Genomic DNA, 22,761 nt, shown 5'->3' with positions numbered 1-22,761 from the left:
AGGCCGCCGGCGAGGTCGCCAGTGGGAGACGCTGCATCGTAGAAGGAATGTCCATCCCTTCATATACATCCACGAACATTGTTTATCTTCCTTCTTGAGTCGTGATGGTTAGAGGAGAGGGGAGGGGAAGGAGTGGTAGGCGGGCGGAGCCGGCCGCCGGCCGGCCTTGGTGGTGGTCAAGGTGGCGGAGCCTTTAGGGTTTTATGTTGTCAGGGCTTCCATGGTCGGCGGCAGCCCGACGGTGGTCGCATGTTGGCCGGGGAAGGGTGAGGCGGCGCTCCTGCCGGGCGGAGTCGGACATTCGATGGGCAGTGGCCGTCAGCGGAGGTGAGAAGATGGCGGCAGCGAAGGTGCGAGGCAGCGCCGGAGCTGGAGGAGGCAGGGTCGCCCGCCCGCTTCTGCGATGTGAGCTTCCGAAATCGCAGAATGCGATGAATTGAAGACCCCCAGTTCAGCTGCCCCACCTCCATGTGCCTGGCCATGGCTTTGCGATAAACTGTCCAGGCCTCTTAAATCGAGCACAGTAGCAGCAGCAGAAGCACGATGAGCTCAGTAGGCCTCTTAAATCTAACACAGTAGTAGCAGCAAAATCACGATGAGTTCAGACTACGCACGACTAAAAGACACCAGGCTGACTGAATTTTTTTCTGATCTTCACTTGAGACGCCAAACTCGCAAAGTTTATGACACCAACTACAAGAGAAACTTTTTTTTTTAGAGAACTACAAGAAAAACTCGTCACAATGAAAAAGCAAATTCCTGCTAACAGCAGTCTAGGAACAGTACACAGCGTGGACACGCTCCACAGTGAGGACACCACAACAACATTAATTACAACAACCCAAAATAGTTCACAATACAAATTGGCTATCCCTTATTTCTGCTACACGGGATAGCCATTTATGTGAATTCAAGCATCCCCGACATTAACCTCTGTGACTGCGAGACAACAATACCACCCTCGGCTTGCCACCAAACACAATACAGGAAGCAGTCCTGAAAAATTGTTCCTCCCTCACATTACATCCAGGAGCGCACGGAAGCAGAAGTTGAGGTGCTATTCTCAGGGCAACTGGTGCTGCCATGGCTTCTTCCAGAGAGTAGAGCTAACAGCCCACTGCCGTGGACCCTGCCCTCTGGAAACGGGGTTGTGCCGGGGTCAGTCGGAATGGCATGGTCGCCCCATACCATGATGGCTTCATTGCCATTGTTTGCCATGTCCACATCGCCTTTTGTTGTAGCAATCTTCATCTCATCAGGTTTGGCGTCAGTCGTAAACTGTTTGATTGCAGGACCCAATGAGCCACCACCATGGACACAATGGTCCTCAATCAAAGCACTGTGAGCTACACAGAGACCAATCTTGCTGCGAGCAAATTTATCGCATGGCGGCCCATCGACACCAAAGCTTGAACCCTCCTGGCCCCATGAGCAGCGCTTGCCACCTCCATGTGCCTTGCAGAAATCCGTGCTCCCCTGCGCACTCTTTGCACAACCCTCAAACTTGCATCTCTTACCACCACCATGGCGCACACAGTATTCTGTCCTCCCTCTAGCACTCTTGGTACAGCCTGAAACTGAGCACCTCTTCCCACCACCGTGAGCAACACAGTACTGCGTCCCACCATGGACACTCTTTGGGCATACACCACCACCCTGGTAGGAGCAGCGCTTACCTCCACCGTGCCCCTTGCAGAAAGAAGTGCTACCTTCAGCTCCCTTGGTACAATCTGGGAATGTGCAGCGCTTCCCTCCACCATGTGCCTTGCAGAACTTTGTGCTTCCCTGGGCACCCTTTGTACAATCCAGAAACTGACAACGCCTTCCACCGCCATGTGAGATGCAAAGGCCCGAATATCCTTCTGCACTTCTCTTGCAGTTCTCCCTCTGGCACCTCTTGCCACCTCCATGCTTGATGCACAGGCCAGACTTCCCACGTGCGGCACGTGAACAGCCTTCCTGACTACAACGGCGACCACCACCGTGAGCTATGCAGCACTCAGTGCGACCTTCGGCACTCTTTGTGCAACCAAGGTACTGGCATCTCCTACCACCACCATGAGCTTTGCAATAGATGGTCCTTCCCTCAGCTCCCTTCTGACAACCAGGTTTTTGGCATCGCCTCCCGCCACCATGGGCTATACAATACCCAGAGGCTCCTCTTGCTCCTTTTTCACATCCTGGAAACTGACAGCATTTAGTATTTGTGTTGCGTTTTAGAGGGTTAGTTGCCCCGGAAGTACAAGCAGCTGGGCTTTTCACACTCGCTGTAATGGCTGATGAGACATCAGGGGAAGGCACAGCATCATCAACCTTTTGGGGTATTTTTCCCAAAGAAAAGCTGTAGGTTGCTTCGGAAGCATATGATGATAAAGCCATATAATGCCCAAAAATCCAATTAGAGCGTTCTGATTTTCTTTCGATAGTATCTGTCACCGAATTAGGCACCAGTGTCTCTAAGCCATGATGAACATCTAATGATGCAGTACTTGCATTGGTCACAGCTGATTCAGGCGAACAGGTGGACAAACTTAACTGAAGATCCAATTTTGGAGCACTTGCTGATGGCGTATGCTCAGCACCAGCATGTGGTTTCTTGTGATGATGTACCATATCATGACCAAGACAAAGATTGAAATTTAGACCAAGATCCATTGATGACTCCTCATCAGTCTCTTTCACTGAAGATGGAGACATTATGCAAGCTGTGGGGGAGCTAACTTTGCTATTTTCAGAGGAACTTGGTGAACGGCCCAAACCAAGGGTGAGCAGTGGATTTACAGGAATTTCAACTCCAGCCATATCAATCCACTTCCTTTTCAGTGCTCTTGGATTGTCCTTAGAGAAGTTGGAATCCACAAGTATGTCAATGGCAGTATCTTGGTATTCAACTGCTTGCTGAACTGTGCTCCAGTGACAAAGATTGTTCAGGGAGTTAATATTACCACCAGATCCAAGGTTTGGGGAGGCCCTGTCCATTCCAATCAAGAAACATAACCAAATATGAAATGAAAAGAACCCGCTGCCTGACTTCCGGAAATCAAAACTCTATTGTCATCTACTGGGTTAGAACTTAGAAGTCTCGGCAGAAATTTTTGCAACCTCCACTAACAAAGCCAGCTACATCATCACGATCCATTTCTCGCCACTTTCAAGACTGAGAGGAGAATGATGAGGTTTTGAGCTGAGCTTCAGTTTCTAGAAGGGCCAACAGACCTGCTGGTACAGAAAAGCAACAGTAGATTAGAAAACGACAAGAGAGAGCTAGGATCTGAAGTCATACCAGTGCTAGATAAATCACATATTCCAATGGACAAACAGTGAATACTAGCACCGCAAATCCATATAGTTTAGAGAGAAATAGAGGTTCCATGTTTTAGGGAAGAGTTTTAATATAGTTCACCGGGCAAATTCCCCATGACTAGTGTAGTTGGTAGTACAGAAAATTACTACACGACAGTTATAAGCATAAAACTCCAATTCTTCTTCTCAAATCTGCTTATATGATGTCCAGAAAGGTCAACAAAGGTGACCACTAGGCACAAAAAGGAACCAGGTTTGGTTAGTAAATGATGGCAATTATGACCATACAAAACAACAGTACAGAACTGCATAGATGGACAACTGCAGTCTAATGCATGTAGCAAGTACTATGCAGATCGCACTATACAACTTGCAATGCAGATTCGTGCGTATTTTTTTACATAGCCACTTTCTCATCTGTCGTTTGCAGAAAAATGCATCAGATTAGTACTATAAACACTATGTCCGACAAGAAAAGATAACCGTGTGTGTATTTCCCCCTCCGTTGTTTTTATATAAAAAAAAGTAACAACCCTCAAGTACTTGCACGACAAGTGAAATTTCCTCATAAATTATCAAGCACAAAAAAAGCAAGTCCATCTTTCTTTTTCTGTATAAAAATATGAAACCAAATTCAACTCAAACTCTGTTTCCAAATTAAACTAACCAGCGCAGAGGATCTCGTGGAGCACAAGGACATAGAGGAACACAAATCCTCATTTACATGGAAATGCATAGCAGGACAGCAGTGGCTACAGATCCGTCCTGAATCAGCACCTCCGTCGAAGCGGGGCACTGGCTATAGAGTCGCCGGAACCAGACTAGATCCCCCTATCTAGGAGTAATATCAAACCAAGAAAATATATATAAAAACTCTCGTTTCTCCAGTCGCGGAAGGAATTGGCGCCGGAGTTTTTTTTTTTTGAAGGAAAGGCGCCGGAGTTTCAGCGAATACGCGCAAATAGCATTACGGACAGCTCCGGGACCGGGAGGGAACGGAAGGCAAGGCTCGGCTCCCTGGCCGCCACTCCATTCCACCGCCACCCCGGTCGGTGGTAATCCGGCGCCCTACCAACGGAGGTTAAGATCTGCTACGCTTCCCTCTATCAATCCAGCACCGAATCCAACGAGAGAGAGAGAGAGAGAGAGAGAGAGAGAGAGAAAGCCGAGACGGACGGACGCACACAAACAGCATGGCGTAACAGAAGGAGCCTGGAAGCGGCGCGCTCACCTGCGGCGGCGGAACGGGAGGAGGGGCGGCGAGCCCGTGCGGAGGTAGGTCGAAGTCCGAGGGATGCGGCGGCTGCGCGCGGGCGGGCGCAGCAGGCGGGTCGCGAGAGAGAGAGAGAGATGGGGATGGTTTGGTGTGCGCAGGAAAAAACCGAGGACGCGAGGGGGGAGGCAGCTTATAATAAGGCGCGCGGAGAGTGCAGGGTTTACAAAACCGGTGGGAATCGGTCCGGTTTGACTGGTTAACGGTCAAATCGGTCCGGCCCGGTTCCGGTTTGGGTCGGTACCAAACCGTTTTAAATTCAAATTTTGAATTTGAATTCAAAAAAATAAAAAAATATCTAAAAATACTTCAAGTGCGACGAATCTAATGGTGTCAAATTTTCTAAAAAATTCGTTCATTTAACATACTTTTCGGGCATTTAAAGTTAAACTAAAAAAAGAAAAAGAAAAAAAAAATGAGACGGCCCATTAAGGCCCACTTAGTAAACAGGTCAAACCGGCCAGTATACCGTTCCAAACCAATTATATATGCGATTTTAAATTTAAATTTAAATTCAAACCAGCCGATAAACCGGTCCGATAAACCACTACCGAAGGGCGACGATTTAACCGGACCGGTCGGGAGCCGCGCCCCCGAGGCAAATGGCTGCAGCCACCCGCCTGCCGCCAGGGCCAGGCAGGCAGGCCAACGGCCGCCGTCCGTGGCCGCGGCGCGGAGAAAAGACGATGCCTCCTCTTGTTCCGGTCCGGCTCTTGGTCCCCTCCCCCGGTACGTCCAGCGACTCCTCCCGATATTTTCACGTGTCTCCGTCCAGAAATCACGGTACTAGAAGCGTACTGCAAAAATTCACGGAGCTGGTTTTTTTTTACGAAGCTAGTAAAATTTCTGTCACAGTTCGTCACGTTTTTTTACTGTGGAGCGGCGGCGCGGCGCGGGGAAGAAGGGCGACTGCAACTTAACCGACGCCCACGCCCGCGCGCCGCCGCCGCCGCCTCGGCCCCGTGTCCCAGGCCAATACAGTTGCGCGGGGTCCGCGTGTCCGTGTCACGGGGCGCGGCGCGGGGGAGGAGCCAGCCACAGCCCGCGTGCGCGCATGCCGGACACGCCACGGCGGCACGGCCGCGGCAGCGGTTCGCCACCGCCCGTGGTGCGCGCGCCGGTGGGGCCCGCCGCCCTTGCCTCCTTTTGCCCTTTCGTTCCTCTTCTCGGCGACCTACCTGAGGGCTGAGGCTCCAGAGTCCAGATCACATCATTTGGCAATAAAGAAAAGATGGAGTATTTTCGTTTTAAAAGGAGGAGGGAGAGAAAGAGAGAGAGAAAATAATAAAAAGGAAAGAAAATGCATTTAGGTATGCTTTGACCGGGGCAACTGACTGGACGGCGGAGCTTGGCGAGCCGCCCATGGCCGCCCCTTTCGGATCCCTCCCGCTGCCTGACCGAACAAATTCCGTGTTGCTGATCGATGACAGGACGGCGGCGGCCGGCTACGTTTAGCCCTCCCTTTTGGCCGGCATCGGCCACCGGATAGGCAGGATCGGAGGAGCCGGAGCTCGCGGCAGGCGGCAATAGGGAATCTTCTATCTCCAGCCACATCCATCATCCTTCATCCAGCTCAATAATGCTGCGCTACCCATATGCTATATGCTAACGCTACCGCCTGCCTGCTCGTTGTGCAAAGGCCACTCCATCTCGACAGCCACCTAGCTGCCGTGTAGGAGAGTAGCCAGCATTTGCATGTGTCGTTCCCCTGTTCCAGCGCCCCAGTGTGCGTGGGTGTCCACGTTATCTGCCTTGCAGAGAGAGACGCTCCCTGTCCTCCTCCACTGGGAAAAGGAGCAGTGCCCATTTTGGGCTACCCGCAGTGGGGTGCGCTACCGCAACCTGCAGGAAGCTTCAACGTAAAAAAGCTATGCAGCGGGGTACTGCAAACCCCACGCTGGTACGTAACCTCGCGCACACGCCAAATCTGGCGACATCCCGTTCCTCCGGTAAAACAACCACGTGGCGTGAGGCCCGCCCGCCCGCTGCGCCACAGCTCGCAGTGCCGCCGCCCGTCGCGCCGCTGTCACGCCCGCCGTAGTCCGTCCCGCCGCGCCTGCCGTCGTCGTCGAGCAGATTAGGCCCGCCGCGGTGAGGAATGGCGCCGGGGCGGAGGAGGCTCGCCGCGCCGCTCGGCCCTCCGCGCCACCGCCCGCTCGCCGTGCCGCTGCGCCCTCCGCGCCGCCGGCTCGCTAGCTCGCCGTGCCCGCCCCGCGCACGCGCTGCCTCTCCGCGGCCCGGCTCGCCGCAGCTCCTCGTGCGGGCCAGCGAGCAGGGACCGGCCGGGGAGGGAGCCCACGCAGCGCCGCGCCGCCCGCCGCCTCGCCTCCGCTTGCCGGCCTTGGATTCCCCCGCCTCCGCGTCGCCGGCGGACAGGGGAGGGGGAAGGATGGCGGAGGCGGACCGCGTCGCCGGCCCGCAGCTCGCCCGGCCGACGGCGGCGCAGCTCGCCCGGCCGACGGCGGCGCAGCTCGCCCGCCCGCACAGCCCGCAGCTCCCTCGCCCGCGGTCCGCCTCCGCCGGCCGCCCGCGCAGTCGTCCGCCTCCGACGCTGCCCCCTGCCCGCGGTCCGCCTGCTTCGGCTCGCCCGGCTGGAGGAAGCAGGGGCCGCTCCTCGCCGCAGCCGTCGTCCGCGAGCTCGAAGTGGAAGACGAAGACGACGTGCGCGTGCGCGGGCAGGGCCGCGGCCGCGGCCGCGGCGAGCGCGGCGACGGCGTCGGGGGGCGAGGCGTCGCGCGGCCGCCACAGCAGGCACGGGCGCACGCGCACGGCCACGGTCACCTCATCCCCATGGTGCGGTCGTCGTCGTCTTCTTCGTCTCCGGCCGCCTCGCGCGAGGGAGGGGGAGGGAGCAGGGGCACGCCAGGGGCCGTGCAGGGAGGGGAGAAGGGGGATGCGGCGCTCGCCGGCCACGAGGGAGGAGGAGGGGCGCCGCGCCACCGGCGGCCGCGCGCCGGAGCTGAGCTCGCCGGTCGCGAGGAAGGAGGCAAGGCGGCGGACGGCGGGCGGCGAGCTCCCTGGGAAGAGGAGCAGAGGCGACGGAGAGAGGAGAGAGAGAAAGGAATGAAAGGGAAGGTGCGGGGTAAAAAAGAAAGAGATAAAAAAATCTGACAGATGGGTCTGTGGTTGGTAGTCGATATATAAAGATATAGAGGATGAATGATCGTGGAGAAACTGGTAGTGGAGTAAGAAAATTTTACTGATTAGAATAAAATATTTTTTTAGAAAAAAATATAGAGAAAGACGAGGGCAGATAACCTGCAGTGCCCCTTTTTTCTTCACACGCGGTGCTTTGGCCTTTTGCATGCAAAATTTGTGAAAAACATAGTGCATACAAATGTCACTTTTACTTCAAAAAAAAATTGACAGATGTCAGGATATTGTACTCACCTCATGGCTCTGTTTAGTTAAAAAAAATTTTGCACAGTATCCGTCACATTGAATCTTCAGACACATGCATGGAGTATTAAATATAGTTAAAAAATTACTAATTACATAGTCTAATTAATTAGCACGAGTTAAACCTTTTAAATCTAATTATTTTATAATTAGACACTATTTGTTAACGAAATGTGCTACAGTACCAAAATCTAATTTTTTTCACCAACTAAACACACCCTTAAAAGCAATCCGCACCTGGCACCTGGCACATCTTCCAGTCCAGCTGCCAGCCTGCTACTGCAGTTTTTCTTTTTCTTTCTAGTTGTGCTGGCCTTGCACAACGAGCAGTCCACATCAAACCGGCCATTTTGGTTCCATGCGTGCGGTGCGGAGAAGAGCCAAAACATGGAGAGGGACCGAACCTGAGCGACTCCGGAGAGCATATCCTTTCCTGATGCCTTCTTTCGTTTCTTCTTCTTCTTCTTTTTTTTCCTCAAACATGCATATATACATCTTCTGCTTCTCAGTGCTGTCTCAGAATCCACTCTTTTTCGGCTTTCTCGCACTCTATTGCGCCACAGTGCCAGCTATAAACTTCAATTTTGCCGTTTGCTCACTGCTGCACCATTGTTATCGGTGAGAGCTTTTTTTCACTTGGTAGCTCAAAATGAGCACGAGGATGAGGTAGACTTGGTAAGAATTCTGGACACAGGTCGATGGGGGTAAATTTGATTCTAGATCCAGACATCCAGTCTCGCTTATCGACAAACTCCATTGCGTACGTCTTAAGCCTGTGATTTAGCAATACTACTAAGGGGGTGTTTAGTTCTCAAAAAAATTTCTACGGTACCAATCACATTGAACTTTTGAACACACGCATGAAACATTAAATATATTTAAAAAATAACTAATTACACAGTTTAACTAATTAGAACAAGACGACTCTTTTAAGTCTAATTAATTTATGATTGAACATTAATTACTAAATAACAACGAAATGTGCTACAGTACCTAAATTCAAACTTTTTCACCAACTAAACACCCCTACAATAAAATAGGGGCAAAGACATATTGTCGTTGTATGCATATGCCCAGCCACCTGTATTTCCGTGGGGCTTCCATCTCTCTCTACATATTGTTATGTTGCTGTCATGTTAGTTGATGCCCAGGAATCTTTCTTTCCGCGTAAGCGACGGTGCCTTTTTCTTCTCACAGCTTGCTTTTCGTGCTGATCTGCCATGCCGCTTGTTGCCTTCATTGGCAGCCCACATGCTATAGCTCCTAACACCTGAGAAATACAGTGTAGGCATACAAAAGAACAACCTCAGAAACCTTAGCTCTTGACATTGTTTTACTGAATACCCGCAAAAAAGAAGACACAGGTCTCTCGAACCGTCTCTCCCTCTCGCGATCTGCTACAGTCCAGAGAGGCGATTTCGAGAGGAGTGTTCTTTGCGGGGATCTTGGTCCTCCCCGTCTCCGATGGCCTCTGGGCTGTTGGGAGATGTGCAGGACCAAGTTTCCTTCGCCGGCGGAGGGGGTAGGGCCTAGGTCCCTTAGGTTTAGGGTTAGGTTCCCGACGACGGCACTGAGGCGGTGGCGGCGACGTCATCAGTATGGAATAAGGTCTTTCCGTGGTTGTTCCCGTCTCGGCGGCGTGTCACTCCGGTGCCGTCGACGACCGCGTGGAGGTGGGGTCCGACGTGTTCGGATCTTGTACAGGAGTCCGAGCTACCGGGTGAGTTCTTGGTAGCTCTTGTCTTCTCAGGTGCAGGGCAGTCTGGGTGTGTGGTTGCAGGGTGAGTGGGTCGAGTTCGTCTTCTCTTCGGCGTCCGACGGCGATGCTCGATCCAGGGTCAGAGCAGCTCGGGGTGCGTCCCCGGCCGATGGATCTTCAGCGGCTTCATCATCTGCGGCTCGTGTCAAAGCCTTTGTGCGAAGGAGACACTCATGATCCGAGGTTATGCAGGTTTCGTCGGCGGCGATGGCCGGCAAGCCATCGGTCGGCGACGTTGTCCTCTGGAGGGTTCGAGTAGCACAGGGTCCAGGAGCTTTTCAGCATTTTTCATTTTAATTAGGGGCCTTAGTGCAAAATGGTGGGGACAGCTGTCCCTGTATCCTGTTCATATGTACCTGTATTTGTATGCTTTTCCTTAACCAGAAATATAGATGCGTATTATTAAAAAAATACCCGCAAAAAAAGAGAGCAGCAAACATTGTCACCACAAGGTGGGGTGGTGGCCGGGGTGGTGGCCTTGTGTGTAGCAAATGAAAAGGCAGCATTATAACACCACAGTTATAAGGAATGATGCCATGATGAAATGGAACAGTGCGGTTTTCGTAAGGTGATCGATTGAGGGTGACCACTATGGATGATCTCACTGCTGACCTGAGCCTGAGCCGGTCACATCCATGATCCATCCCCCGGGTACAATGCAAACCCTAAGACAGACTCCAACAATGTAGTGCAAAATGGGAAGGCATTTGGGAGTTTGCCTTGTCTACAGTACTTGGATGGAGCAGGCAAAAATAACCGGTCTCCAACAGACCCGACGCAAAATGTTGCCCCTCTGGCTGCGCCCCGGATCCAGCGAGCCCCTTCCCTCTCCTCACGCTGCCGCCGGCGGCCCGTGGCGCCCTCCCTACCAGATCCGGCGCGGGGCGGTCGCGGGGCCGCGGCGCCCTCCAGCCTCGGCCTCCTCGTCGTGCCTCCTCTGTCCTCTGCCACCGGCCACCTCCGTTCGCGGCGCCCTCCGTCCGTCCGCGGCCACCTCCCTCTCCGCGCTGGCTCCGACGGAATCCGCACCGGCGCCGACCTCGCAATCCCGGACTCGGCCAGCCCGGCGGCCTCCGGGACGGGGCGCGCCGCGGATCGGGCGGGCCCCCCTGCCCCCGCCCCCGCCCGCGGCGCGCTTCTTCTTTTTGCCCTCGTCCTCCGGGAGCGCGGTGAGGAGGCCGAGTCCAACCGCGGGCGAGGCGGAGGTGCTGGCAGGCAAGAAGACGTCGAGCTCTAGGAGGTCGCCATCCGCGCCCACAGCAGCGTGGGCTGCGACGGGGAGGGGTGGGCGGGAGAGCAGGAGGCGGTCCATCGCGTCTGCTTCGGGGATCACCAGTGTGGCAGTGCTCCGGCATGGGAGGTTGAGGTGGGCAGGGCGGACGAGGACACACGGCACCGGCGACGGGAGGCGGGCGCCATCAAGCGACGTCTTCTGCTTCTCGCTGCCGGCCGCGGCCTCGGCGACTGCCGTGGTGGCGCAGGGGGCGGGGCCTCCCTTCGTCCCCGCAGTCACCAAGGCCGGCGAGCTGAGCACCACTGGCGGGGGAGCAGGGAGCCGCCGGACGGAGGAGAGAGAGGAACGATTTGCCTCGATGGAGAGAGGCGATGCAGTTTTGCGTCGCGGTGGGAGGCGGATGCAAAATGCCTACCGCGTTTGCGCTGTCTGTTGGAGGCTGTTTTTCTATGCAAAAGTACTGTGCGTAGGGCATTTTTTGCTTTTGGCTTGCTTTGTTGAAGTTAGTCTAATACGAACCAAACAATCCTAAGATAGCAAAGCGCTTTGTTTATTACGCGGACAACGACGGGGTTTGACGAGTCTAATCGCGGCGATCATGGCCCTTTGTGACCGCAGGACGATGCATGCATGATGCCAAAGCGCCCGAGATCTTTCTTCCTCCCGTGTTCATCAAAGGCGACGCAGATTTGACGGATGGGGAGGGCACTGGGCGTCCCTGTCAGGGCGATCTTCGCCCGGGATAGAAAGGCACGGGTGGCACAAAGCGATATCTCCAGCACTCGTGTCATGTGCATGTGTGTGTGTGGTGGCCTGGAGGCCCCGGCGGCCCGGCCAAAGCTCCTTTCCCCTCCGAATCATACATGCATCGCTAGCATTTTGCCATGGCCTTTTGCTCCACCATGGAGCCGCCGTGTGTTCCTGTCTGCCCTGTTGGATTCTGTGGGGGCACTCTCGCTCTGCGTGCATCAAGAAAACGGGTGGACAGACAGGCAGGTGGCCTTGTCAGCGATCACATGTTCCTTCTGCGTTCCTGCCTATGGGCATGTTTGGGACCGTGACCCACAAAATCGCGAGGCTTATAAGCCATAAGCGGGTCAGGGGACGCTTCTGCGAATTTGACGCGCGCAGTTCATTTTCCGTGTTTTGCTACGGTGGCGGCGAGCAGAAGCCTGTTAGACGCCAGGCCGTTCGGCGGGATTTTTTTTTTTGCTTCTTGTGCTTATAAGCGACGCACACTCGGTCCCAAACAAGACCTATGCCGACTCTTTGAGAAAATTCAAATTATCATCAGTATGCAATGATCGCTTCAGACAGGATTTGCTATTTTGTTAAGAGCCTTTAGCATGCTTTATAGAGGGGGAGAAGGCAGCAAATGTACGCCACTCTTTTCCCTTGCTGAAGTTGGCGTTAGAGGGTGTTTAGTTAGTGAAAAATTTTATTTCAAAGATCACATCGATTGTTTGACCAGATGTCGGAAGGGTTTTTCGAGCACTAATTAAAAAACTAATTTCAGAAGTCGTTTGGAAACCGCGAGACGAATCTTTTGAGGCCTTTGGCCGCATCATTAGCACATATGGGTACTGTAGCACTTATGGCTAATCACGCACTAATTAGTCTCAAAAGATTCGTCTCATCGTGTACATCCAAACTGTGCAATTAGTTTTCTTGTTAAACTATATTTAATATTTCATACATGTGTTCAAAAGGTAGAGAAAATTTTGGCCAAAAAAATTTGGGAACTAAACGGCCCCAGAATTTAGAACAGGCGAGGTCATGAGCTGCAGAGAAACCGTATGCGAGTTGAGTTGATGTGCGGTTACCGGCATAAAAAAAGGAGAGTAGCAGCAGAAGAAGAGGAGGACGGGATGAACTTGGGCACTGATCACGCATGATCTGGACGTCCGGGGCGCATTCTAGTCAAACAAATACGGTGCCAAATCCTGTGGCAAAGCGGTTTTTTCGTTTATACGATAGTGCAAATATTTATTTTACTGAACCTGCCTGGCTCATTGCGGATCACAGAAGGTGCAGGGTTCTCAGACAGTGATGAGGCAGGCAGTCCGCATCCCAATTCCCACCTTGCTGTTCCAGTTTCAGCCTCAGGTGTGCTGGTTGTTGAGCTCTGCACTCTTCAGCGTGGCCACTGATGGGAGCGTGCGATTGCGAACGCCAAGTCTCTGCTCTCCGGCAAGCCTTATTCCGATTTTTTTTTTGTATTGCGACGTGATGTGATTAGAGGTGAGAATCCCAAACAGCATAAAGTGGCGTGGCAAATCAGGTCACTGTAGGCTGTAGCAGATCAAATCGGGTACAAGAACGAGGAGGAGATGAATGCCACACCAACAGAAGGGATGATGGTTTTAGGAATTATATTAATTAATTAATTACAATCGATTTCCAGCAGGGCCGTATATATTTGCGCCACCCGTCACTTATTTTTTTTGATAGAAATATAGGGTGTTATTGGTTCCCAGCTGTCCTGCATGGACACTTGTGGCGGTGAAGGGGTGGCGCAAAAAATCAGCATCACAGGTAAATCACTTATTTTGTGGCGGGAGTTTCTTTTTTTTTAGGCGGGAGTTTCTACTAGTACTCCAAAGCAAATAAAAAATCACGCCGCATGCACCTGTCCGAAATGATTTCTCCTGTGGCGTCTGCTCGAAATCAAAGTTCCAATTGTAACTTGTACTCCCTCCGTCCCAAAAAATAATATCATTTTAAGATTCAAATTTTATCCCTAAAAATATATCATCTTACCATTTAATTTAAAATTAAAATTAATTAATATAAAATATGGCTAATACTTTTTAATCTGTTCTACAATTTCTAAAGTGGTTTTTTTTTTACGGAGGGAGGAAGTTCGTCTCCTTAGTGGGCTCTCGGGCTTCGGCGGCCCAGAACCTTATTTGGGCCTTGCATGCGATGCGCTCCATTTTGTTTGCGGCGGATGGCGCGCCAATGGCGGAAACGACGAGCGGCATCAATCGACGAGGTCTCGTTGGAATGGAGGGGACGGGTCGGCCCATGCTGCGGTGCTGCCCGACGAGCAGAGGCGCGCTTGGAGGAGAGCTGCAAAGAAGCAGAGGGGGGGGGGGGGGGGGGGTTGGGTTCGCGTCCATTCTTGGCAAACTATCCTCCCATTCCTCCTCTCCCTCCAGGCGCCGAAACCGGGGGAGGCCCAAAGGATGAGCACCGATTGAGGATCGCCGAGCCGACCCATGGAGCAGCTCCGCCAGGTGGGCGAGGCCCTCGGCGGCGTCCACGCGCTCATGGCCTTCGCCGACGACCTCCGGATCAACCCGCGCCAGTGCCACCTCCTCGCCGACGCCTGCGCGCTCGCCTTCGCCGCCGTCGCCGCCGAAGTGCGCGCCCACCTCCGCTTCCACGAGCGCCTGGCCAAGTGGAAGCCGCTGGAAGGCCCGCTGCGGGAGCTCCACCGCGCCGTCCACGACGCCGAGGGCTACGTCCGCCACTGCCTCGAGCCGCGCGACAGCTGGTGGGCGCGCGCCGCCGCGCTCACGCACGGCGCCGACTGCGTCGAGCAGCACCTGCACAGCCTGCTCTGGAGCGTCGCCGTGGTGATCGAGGCCGTCGAGGCCGTCTCGGAGGTGACCGCCGGGTCGGACCCTGACGAGCTCGCCCGGCGGCGGCTGCTGTTGGCCAAGGACTACGACAGGGACATGCTCGAGCCCAGGCTGTTCCGGCAGAGGCTCGGCGGGCGGTACCTGGCCACGCGTGAGCTCGCTGCCAGGATGGACGCGGCGTGGAAGGAGGACAGGTGGCACCTGTCCCAGCTCCTCGAGGAACGGAAGAGCCCGGCGTCACCGGAGCCGTTGACGCGGAACGAGCACCGGCTCGCCGACCTCCTGACCTCGCCGCGGGGGAAGGTGAACCCGGCGTCCCTGCTCCTGCACGGAGACTTCCACGTGCGGAGGCGCCTCGTGGGCAACCTCAAGGAGGTGCAGTGGATGGGGGAGACCTTCGCGGTGAAGCACTTGGTCGGCGCCGACGCCGACGCCGTGGGCGCCGAGGTCGCGCTGCTCACCTTGGTGGCGCACCCGAACGTGGCGCACTGCCGGTACTGCTTCCACGACGAGGACAAGAGGGAGTTCTTCCTCCTCATGGATGAGCTCATGACCAAGGACCTGGCCTCCCACGTCAAGGAGGTGAACAGCGCCAAGCGTCGGATACCGCTCCCGCTCGTGGTCGTCGTCGACGCCATGCTGCAGATCGCGCGCGGCATGGAGTACCTCCACTCCAAGAAGATCTACCACGGGGACCTCAACCCGTCCAACGTGCTCGTCAAGGCGCGGCACGCCGACGCGCACCTGCACGTCAAGGTCGCCGGGTTCGGGCCACCCACGGTGACCGCGGCCAGCCCCAGGCCGAGCCCGAGGGCGCTGGCCAATGCAAATGCCAATAACGCCGCCGCCGCCGCCAATCCCTGCATCTGGTACGCGCCGGAGGTGCTGGAGCAGGAGGCGGCCAAGTGCAGCGAGAAGGCGGACGTGTACAGCTTCGCCATGATCTGCTTCGAGCTCCTGACAGGCAAGATCCCATTCGAGGACAACCACCTGCAGGGCGAGCACATGAGCAAGAACATCCGCGCCGGCGAGCGGCCGCTGTTCCCGTTCCAGGCGCCCAAGTACCTGACCAACCTCACCAGGCGGTGCTGGCACGGCGACCCGGCGCAGCGGCCGGCGTTCGCGTCCATCTGCCGCGTCCTCCGCTACGTGAAGCGGTTCCTGGTCCTGAACCCGGCGGACCCGCAGGGGCAGCCCGACGCGCCGCCGCCCGTGCCGCCGGTGGACTACCTGGACATCGAGGCGAACCTGCTGAAGAGGTTCCCGGCGTGGCAGGCAGGGAACGCGGCGCCGCGCGTCTCCGATGTTCCGTTCCAGATGTTCGCATACAGGGTCGTGGAGAAGGAGAGGACCAGGGCGGCGATCATGCACATCGGCAGGGACAAGGCCTCCGACTCCAGCAGCGACGGCAACTCGCTGTGCGGGGACGAGAACGGCAGCAGCCTCGGCGCGGTGCTGTCGGACACGGAGGCGGTTTCCATGTCGAGCCGCAGCACGGCGCGGTCTCTGTCGGACCGGAGCAGCAGCAGGGCGTCGCCGAGGAAGGTGGATCGCAAGGTCAACTCCAGGCTAGCAGGCAAGCTCTCTGTCCATGTTGGTCCTGTGGTCGTTGAGAGCTTCAGCTCCATGTCCGGTGCTGCTGGTTTGTACGATGATGTTATTTGCTATGTTCGAGAATGGCGTTGCAGGGCCGCCGCAGAAGTCCAAGTCGATGGGTGTGGTTAGGCAGCCGCAGGCCAGGCGAACGCAGAGGATCAAGTCCGACGGCAATCTGAATTCTGCCGTGGTACCGTCCAGCAGGCGGCGCGTTCCCGGTTCCGGCGGGGGTCACGCTTCGGACTCCGAACTAGCATAAGCAATGAGAATGCATGATGAGCGCTGTAGTATTTCGATGACATTTTTTTCTAATAGACAGATGATTTTTGCCAACATGTTTGAATAAAAGATCAACACTAACGTTTACTGCAGCATTACTCCGATCACATTCAGAAATTGAACAGACGATTAGACCAGTAAACATAAAGTAATACGAGGATTGTCACTAGGGTTATCACACTGACAAGTACGGTAAAGCAAGTCACCAGAAAAAAGAAACCCAATGAATTGTCACGAGGATTATCACGACTGTCAATAGAATCAACTATTAGCAGCAAGCAATACCGCTTTTAAGTTCAATCTCGATACATCAACAAGGAATAGACCTTTTATGAGTTAGGCAAATGCTTCAAAGCTTTACAGCCAACTTATTACTTTTCTTGGATCTAACAACAATTTAGGACCTGACGCCAGTAGCAGGATATATCAAACATGGGCTGAGAGGGCCTGATGCTGAATGGAGCCGCAGTCATATCCTTCTACCCGCCCTGCCTACAAAAACAGAACTCCAACACCTACAAAAATAGCAGTCGATAACACCCAGCGCTACTCCAATCCCTCAGTCTGATATCCTCATCTCTACTCCTAGCACATCCTTCACAATCTCGTAAGTGACAAATGCAATGGCAATCGAGGGCACCACCTGAAAATGGCCAGACAAGGATTGAATATTAGTAACACAAATCCTCAGAGTTGTCAAACATCATGCAAAATTTGAAAAAATGCAGAAATCTGAAATATGCATTTGAAAGATTTACCTTCACTGAATTTGGCACAAGACCCTTGTACAGAGCACCAACACCTTCATGACGAACAGTTTTCCTAAATGCATCGATCATACCATTGTACTGGAGTGCTTCTTTGCTTTGTCCAGTAACAATAGAGTCAGCATGGCTCCAGCCGACCATCTGCATTCTTCTTCTGATGACATCAAGAGGGTACGCAACAGTCTGGCCAATAGTTCCAGCCACAGCTCCACACCCAAGCCTTGTAACTACATGCAGCTCGTTATCATTTGCAAGCCCAAGAGGATTTGTCTGGAGCAGCCAGTCCTTGAGAGACTCGTAAACAGCAAAGTTGAGGCCAACATACGGAACCTTCATGAATATGAAAGCATAAAGTGGTAAGTATGCAGCAATGCATTTGTAAAAGGAAAGGCTAACAGTTACAAGGAACCTACAACTCCGATTACAGATGGAAGCCACCCTCTGTACAAAGCACGAAAGCCTTCCTCACGGTAAACTGTGCCCAGTGCATGAAACATACCACGGTACTGATAGGGAGACTTGTCTGTCTGCATATGTGTGGTCACAGTCAGCAAAATAGCAAATGAAATATAATAGAAGTTCAAAGTAGCAATAAAAACCATGCAGTTACCTGAACGGTGATCCTACCCCTAACCATATCCATCGGGTAAGTAGCAGACATGGCTATGATACCAGCACAAGCTCCAGCTCCAAGGCGTAAGAGTGGACTAAGCTGAGCATCCTCTGTGCAACAAATATACTTCTATCAACTTCACATGACAACAAAGTTTAAAAAAAACCATTTTTTAATTTAAATTCATGCAAATAAGAAATAACTTTACGCCAATAAGGGCAATGCATTTTGCGAGTAGTATCAGCTTCTGAGCAGAAATTTGTGAACTATGTAATCTCTATACGTCAAAACATCATGAAAGTAAGTACGTAGTGTATCAGGGAGCAGCAAATGGTACCACCATCTCACAGAACTGAACACTCAGAGCCATATCTTGGGCACCTCATGGATGTATACTGCATGTAGACAGCAAACTACCAAAAGACATTATCAAGACTCAAGAGTGCTGGCACTGTGCACACAGACATGCTAGTCTTCTACCTGTTTCCCCACTATATATGCAATACTGGAAAAATGTTAGGTTAGCTGAATTTTATTTGACAATTAGACTAAGAAAGAGCGCGAGGGCATGAGCATGACACACCTTCGGGCTAAAGTTGGCGAGTAACTATGCTACACAATATTTTCAGCCTAAAGCCATTGCAAGGGTGACACAGTTAGACAACCAAGAAAAGTCACATTTAAGGTTATTATAACTTAAAAGGTGAAATTTTCTAGACACTTAACATGTGCAGACACAACAGCGACTATAAGGAATGGGCAAAACCAAACTTCTATGAAACAGGAATATCTATATCTAATGCCTAAATGCTACACGTAGAGCCCTCTAAATTTAGCACTAACTGTAGAGCCCTCCAGTTACTTTCTTCAACACATCCATTACAACAACAGAAAGTAACGACCAAACAAAAAAAGTAACAAATCAGAGAAACTAACTCCGGCGATCTCTTCTAACTCCAGCGGGAGGTGGGCGGAGCGGACAGCGGTGAGATCAGCGGGGGCAAAGGAGCGATTCGGGTTAGGGTTTCTGGGTTTCAGTGGCGAAGGAGCGGTCGAGCGGGAGGTCGGCGGGGCGGTCGATGGCGTGGTCACCGACTCGCTACCGGCCATGGGTGGCGGTGGAGGTTGGCGGTCTTAGGGTTAGGTTTGGGGGTTCGGGCTTGGTTACCATGGTCAGCGGCCTTAGAGGGATGGTTGTGGGAGGTAGCCAGCCCAACGGAGGCGGGGTGCGGGCTGTGAGGCCGGTGGTGGACCCCCGATGGGTGGCGTGGGGGGGGGGGAAGCGGTGGAGGTAGATATGGTTGGAGTGGGGCAAGGGGGAGGTCGACGGAGGGAGAGGATTTTTTTTTTTTTGTGGGGGGGGGGGGGGGGGCTTGATGGCTAGATCTAGAGCCCTCTCAATGTATCCACCTCCTATCTAATAATTGGAGCTGACAGCTGACCAGAAATAAGTTTCCTAGATTGTTATGTTAAATTCTATAAAAATATTTGAGTCTAAAAAAGTTAAAGGAAAGGAGACTTTAAAGTGCCAGTACTCATTCTCAGGGTAAAAACCCTACAACCTAAGACCATAAGCAGATGCCAGCTATTTTTTTCTAGGTTGAGATCCGCTCCAATTTTTAAAACAAAACAGGAAAGCCAATGTAGCTATCACTGGGTACACGTCCCATGATGACAACTCCTTACTTGAAAATAAATGAGTATGCACGGAAACTAAATTGAGCATTAAGATAAGAGCACAAAGGCATACCGTCCCCAGTCTGTTGACGGTACGCCCACAAAATTCCCCTGTAAAAAAATAGAGAAAAGCAACAACAATCAATTACTGCTTTGCTAACATACGAATGATGAGTAAAAAATAAATCTTCTAACCAATTTCAGGACAAAACAGTGATCATGCACCAGAGAGAAGGTCTGAAAATTACAAAAAAGTAGGTGGGTGGCACAAGAACAGGACAACTTAAGTCAGGAGTAAAAAAAGAAGAAAAGGGTACATACTTTGATGCCTGCTCGTAGCTAAAAAACTTCACAGCAGAATTTGGAACAATCCTTGCACAATTGGTACCATTGCCCTTGAAAAGGCCACGGAGGCCCTCGGTTCTCCATATATACTTGAGACCTTGAATTGTACCATTGTACTTGATACTGTGTGGATTTTGAACCTGAAAGTTTCAGCGAGAGGTCAAATCCATGCAAGTTGGACACAATCTCCATTCAAACTGCATAAACAGTGTTAAGTATAGCAACTGTGGAACTAGGGTTGAGCAACAGGTGCAACCTCTTAAACTTAACATCAAGTCTCATAATCACAATGCTTCACCTCTCACAACAGCAGCAATCTATGAGTTCCCAAAGTTAATTTACTTGTGTTAATAAACATAAAGACAGATCTTGCATTGTAACAGATAGATCAAATTACATAAATTGCATGGCCGAGATTCAGTTTGCACCTTGTCTCCATTTATGCTAGTATTAAAAGAATCACTAGCGGAAATAAAATTATTTCCTGGACAACCGATTTATACAGCTTCCTTAAAACCCAAGTTTTCAATTCCAAAGGTACAAAACAGGCGATACATATAGCAGTGCTCAACTAACCATATACCGTTGATTTTGACACAGTAAGAATAACATAGGAAAATCAATTAACTGCATTATTTATTATTCATGACACTAAGAATTCAGCACAAAAAATACACCTGGAGCAAGATTTTCAATCGTTCAAGCGGAGCAACAGCAGTGCGTGACCTGTGTAAAATTGAAATAAAGTAATTTAGTGCCCACAAGATACTAATAATTGACCCAGGAAAATAGCCTTGTCTGATGTACAAGCTAAAATGTAGCGCAATGAATAGCAAAGGATTATTTCATCTATATATCCTTAAGATATTCATACTTTACATGTGTGTTTGAGCATGCAGTGTTCGAAAAAGAGAGACAAACAATAAAATAGCAAAACAGTTTAAGCTCTGACTTCAGTTGACTATCAACATAATTTAACTAGTTCTAACAAAGGAAGAAAAGATCAAGTCGACATAGTCTTCTACCAACCAAACACATATATCACATAAACTAAACACTGGTGGGTCTTCAATGGTCCAGATGCAGATGATAACAATGATGGCAGATGAGTAGGTGAAAATGAAGAACCACAATACTAAAAAACGCTAAATGCATTAAAACTAATAATTCCAAAAAATGTAAAGTAATTGGATGCAGACATCAACAGGAAAATTGTGATGCAGGTGAATCATTCCTTTTCCGGTGGATTCATTAACTACTGACCAAACCAAACAGACATTCACTACATCTAGTAATCAGGTTTAATAAATATTTCATAAAAGCAAATCCAACACTAAGAGTATCATTAGCAATTTAATAGCAATGAAAAGGAACAAAATGCACAAGTGACAAACACTGAATTTAATTAAGGTTAAGTCAACATTATTTGGTCCACCATTATGGCAAATTGGCCAGAACACGTATAAGCATATGATTTATTTAAAATAATAGTTAGAACCTATCAGGAGACTGGGCAATTAGTGGTAGATCAATAAAAAACTAATGGCTTAGATCGTAGAGAAAAATGGCCCGTAACACAATGAAATTAAAATCAGGAGAACCAGACTACTCCATGGTCTGATACGGACAGCAAATGAGTTTTCCCGCGTGGTATCTCAGCGAATCATACCACCTGACTAGTCAACGAAACGAGATCTGAGTGTCGCGTGTAGGGTTTAAGCCCAGCACGAATCCAACATAGATGATAGATCACACGTGCCGCAACAACGATTTAACGATAACGCAGCAAGTTGAAGCCAACGCCAATCACGCACAGTCGCACACATCTCGTATCCCAGCAGCATGGGAATCCTGAATTCCCTAAACCTAGCGACATACACGGATCAAACACTAACCAAAGAGAAAAATCTTAGAAACAAACGAATCCAATCAGGGAGACACCTAGACCCACTGAATGGCACACGTGAGGGCAAATCCAAATCCGGGAAAACGACGAGTGAGGAGTGATGCACGGAAGACAACCAAGGCGGGGGAAGGATTGAAGAGACTCACACTCCCCCAGCGACGCCGCCGGCGACGAGCGACTTGCAGATGGTGAGGACCTGGTGCCCCGGCCCCTTGACCCCCTCGCGCGCGAGCTTGGCCTCCTCCGCCAGGTTGACGATGGTGGTGACGGCCGTGTCGCCCCTGCTCTTCCCCACCACGTCCTCCGATGCCATCTCCGCCCCCGCCCCGCGCGCGCCCCCCTCACCGACCGGATCGCCCGCGGCTCGCCGCGCCGCCGAGGAGGAGGAGGATGGGGAGGAGATGGTGGCCGAGACGGGCTCGGCAAGGGTTGGGGTTTTGGCGGCGGCGGCGGCGGCGGCGGCGGCGATGGGGGGTGGGAGCGAAGCGTGCGTGCGTGTGCGGTGTGGGGCGAGAGGGGGCGACGAATAGAATAGACGATGGGTATTAAGCTGTTGGCCGTCTGGTTGCGGTCGCGATTAGCCCTCCCGCTTTGGCGCAGAAATGCTACGTGCACGCCAGTGAGGCCTAGACTGTTAGTGCCGGTAGGGCCGTCCAAGGAATGTTGGTGAGTTGGGACCACGTTACAGACAGACTGAGCAGAGACGAGCGAAGTGCGTGGTGCATTTCTGCGGCTTTGCAAACTGCGGAGGGGTCGCGGCAGGAGAGATCTCGCCGTCCGTGCTCATCCGCCCGCGGGGTGATCATAGGGATGGACGAAGTGGACCCACCCTCAGTGGGACGCGGAGCAGTGGATTAGTGCGTCAGGAGCTTAACGGAAACCTAGATCCGTCCGCGACTGCGTACTCCCCCTCTCGGCTCTTGCTTCCCGGCCTGCTGGGCTCTGCCCTTCCCATCAATGGCGGCCCTCTTCACGTTTTTCCCGTTCTTTTTTTTTCCAGGAAGAAGCATATGAAAAATGTAA

At 52.1% G+C, this 22,761-nt stretch overlaps 3 protein-coding genes across 6 annotated transcripts; 1 reads left to right on the top strand and 2 right to left on the bottom strand.

The window, feature by feature from the left end:
• Nucleotides 1-680: 680 nt before the first annotated feature.
• On the bottom strand, nt 681-4,692 carry LOC120664482. Of its 4 annotated transcripts, none has more exons than XM_039943738.1 (3): nt 4,535-4,691; nt 3,103-3,219; nt 681-2,971 (listed from the first exon to the last, which is right to left on the bottom strand). In XM_039943738.1, exon 3 carries the CDS (start codon nt 2,800-2,802, stop codon nt 1,021-1,023), a length of 1,782 nt encoding a protein of 593 aa, XP_039799672.1. In that variant the 5' UTR covers nt 2,803-2,971; nt 3,103-3,219; nt 4,535-4,691; the 3' UTR covers nt 681-1,020. The 4 variants fall into 4 exon arrangements, with proteins under 4 accessions (XP_039799672.1, XP_039799671.1, XP_039799670.1 ...); XM_039943737.1 differs by having other exon boundaries at nt 3,103-3,216; XM_039943736.1 differs by having other exon boundaries at nt 681-3,219; nt 4,535-4,692.
• A 9,390-nt stretch (nt 4,693-14,082) lies between these two features.
• LOC120664480 (mitogen-activated protein kinase kinase kinase 7-like) lies at nt 14,083-16,484 on the top strand. The gene is made up of 2 exons (XM_039943734.1): nt 14,083-16,197; nt 16,244-16,484. Exons 1-2 carry the CDS (start codon nt 14,190-14,192, stop codon nt 16,408-16,410), a joined length of 2,175 nt encoding a protein of 724 aa, XP_039799668.1. The 5' UTR covers nt 14,083-14,189; the 3' UTR covers nt 16,411-16,484.
• Nucleotides 16,485-16,639: 155 nt separating this feature from the next.
• On the bottom strand, nt 16,640-22,251 carry LOC120664479 (mitochondrial adenine nucleotide transporter ADNT1-like). The gene is made up of 8 exons (XM_039943733.1): nt 21,885-22,251; nt 20,510-20,558; nt 19,809-19,972; nt 19,561-19,598; nt 17,808-17,920; nt 17,611-17,724; nt 17,189-17,527; nt 16,640-17,073 (listed from the first exon to the last, which is right to left on the bottom strand). The coding sequence occupies exons 1-8, from the start codon at nt 22,049-22,051 to the stop codon at nt 16,990-16,992; spliced, it is 1,068 nt and encodes a 355-aa protein (XP_039799667.1). The 5' UTR covers nt 22,052-22,251; the 3' UTR covers nt 16,640-16,989.
• Nucleotides 22,252-22,761: the final 510 nt, after the last annotated feature.

The sequence above is a fragment of the Panicum virgatum genome, chromosome 3N, assembly GCF_016808335.1.
Source record: "Panicum virgatum strain AP13 chromosome 3N, P.virgatum_v5, whole genome shotgun sequence".
NCBI classification, from domain to species: Eukaryota; Viridiplantae; Streptophyta; class Magnoliopsida; order Poales; family Poaceae; genus Panicum; species Panicum virgatum.
This window is presented reverse-complemented; position numbering and strand designations above follow the sequence as displayed.

What these genes read in the sequence shown, in the direction of transcription:
- LOC120664482 (XM_039943736.1), bottom strand. Translation starts at nt 2,979, where the DNA reads ATGGACAGGGCCTCCCCAAACCTTGGATCTGGTGGTAATATTAACTCC.
- LOC120664480 (XM_039943734.1), top strand. Translation starts at nt 14,190, where the DNA reads ATGGAGCAGCTCCGCCAGGTGGGCGAGGCCCTCGGCGGCGTCCACGCG. An exon ending in CTCCATGTCCGGTGCTGCTG is followed by an intron (nt 16,198 to 16,243) that starts GTTTGTACGATG and finishes ATGGCGTTGCAG; the next exon opens with GGCCGCCGCAGAAGTCCAAG.
- LOC120664479 (XM_039943733.1), bottom strand. Translation starts at nt 22,051, where the DNA reads ATGGCATCGGAGGACGTGGTGGGGAAGAGCAGGGGCGACACGGCCGTC. An exon ending in AGCTACGAGCAGGCATCAAA is followed by an intron (nt 19,599 to 19,808) that starts GTATGTACCCTT and finishes ATTTTTTTACAG; the next exon opens with GGGAATTTTGTGGGCGTACC. An exon ending in TTGTGCCAAATTCAGTGAAG is followed by an intron (nt 17,074 to 17,188) that starts GTAAATCTTTCA and finishes GGCCATTTTCAG; the next exon opens with GTGGTGCCCTCGATTGCCAT.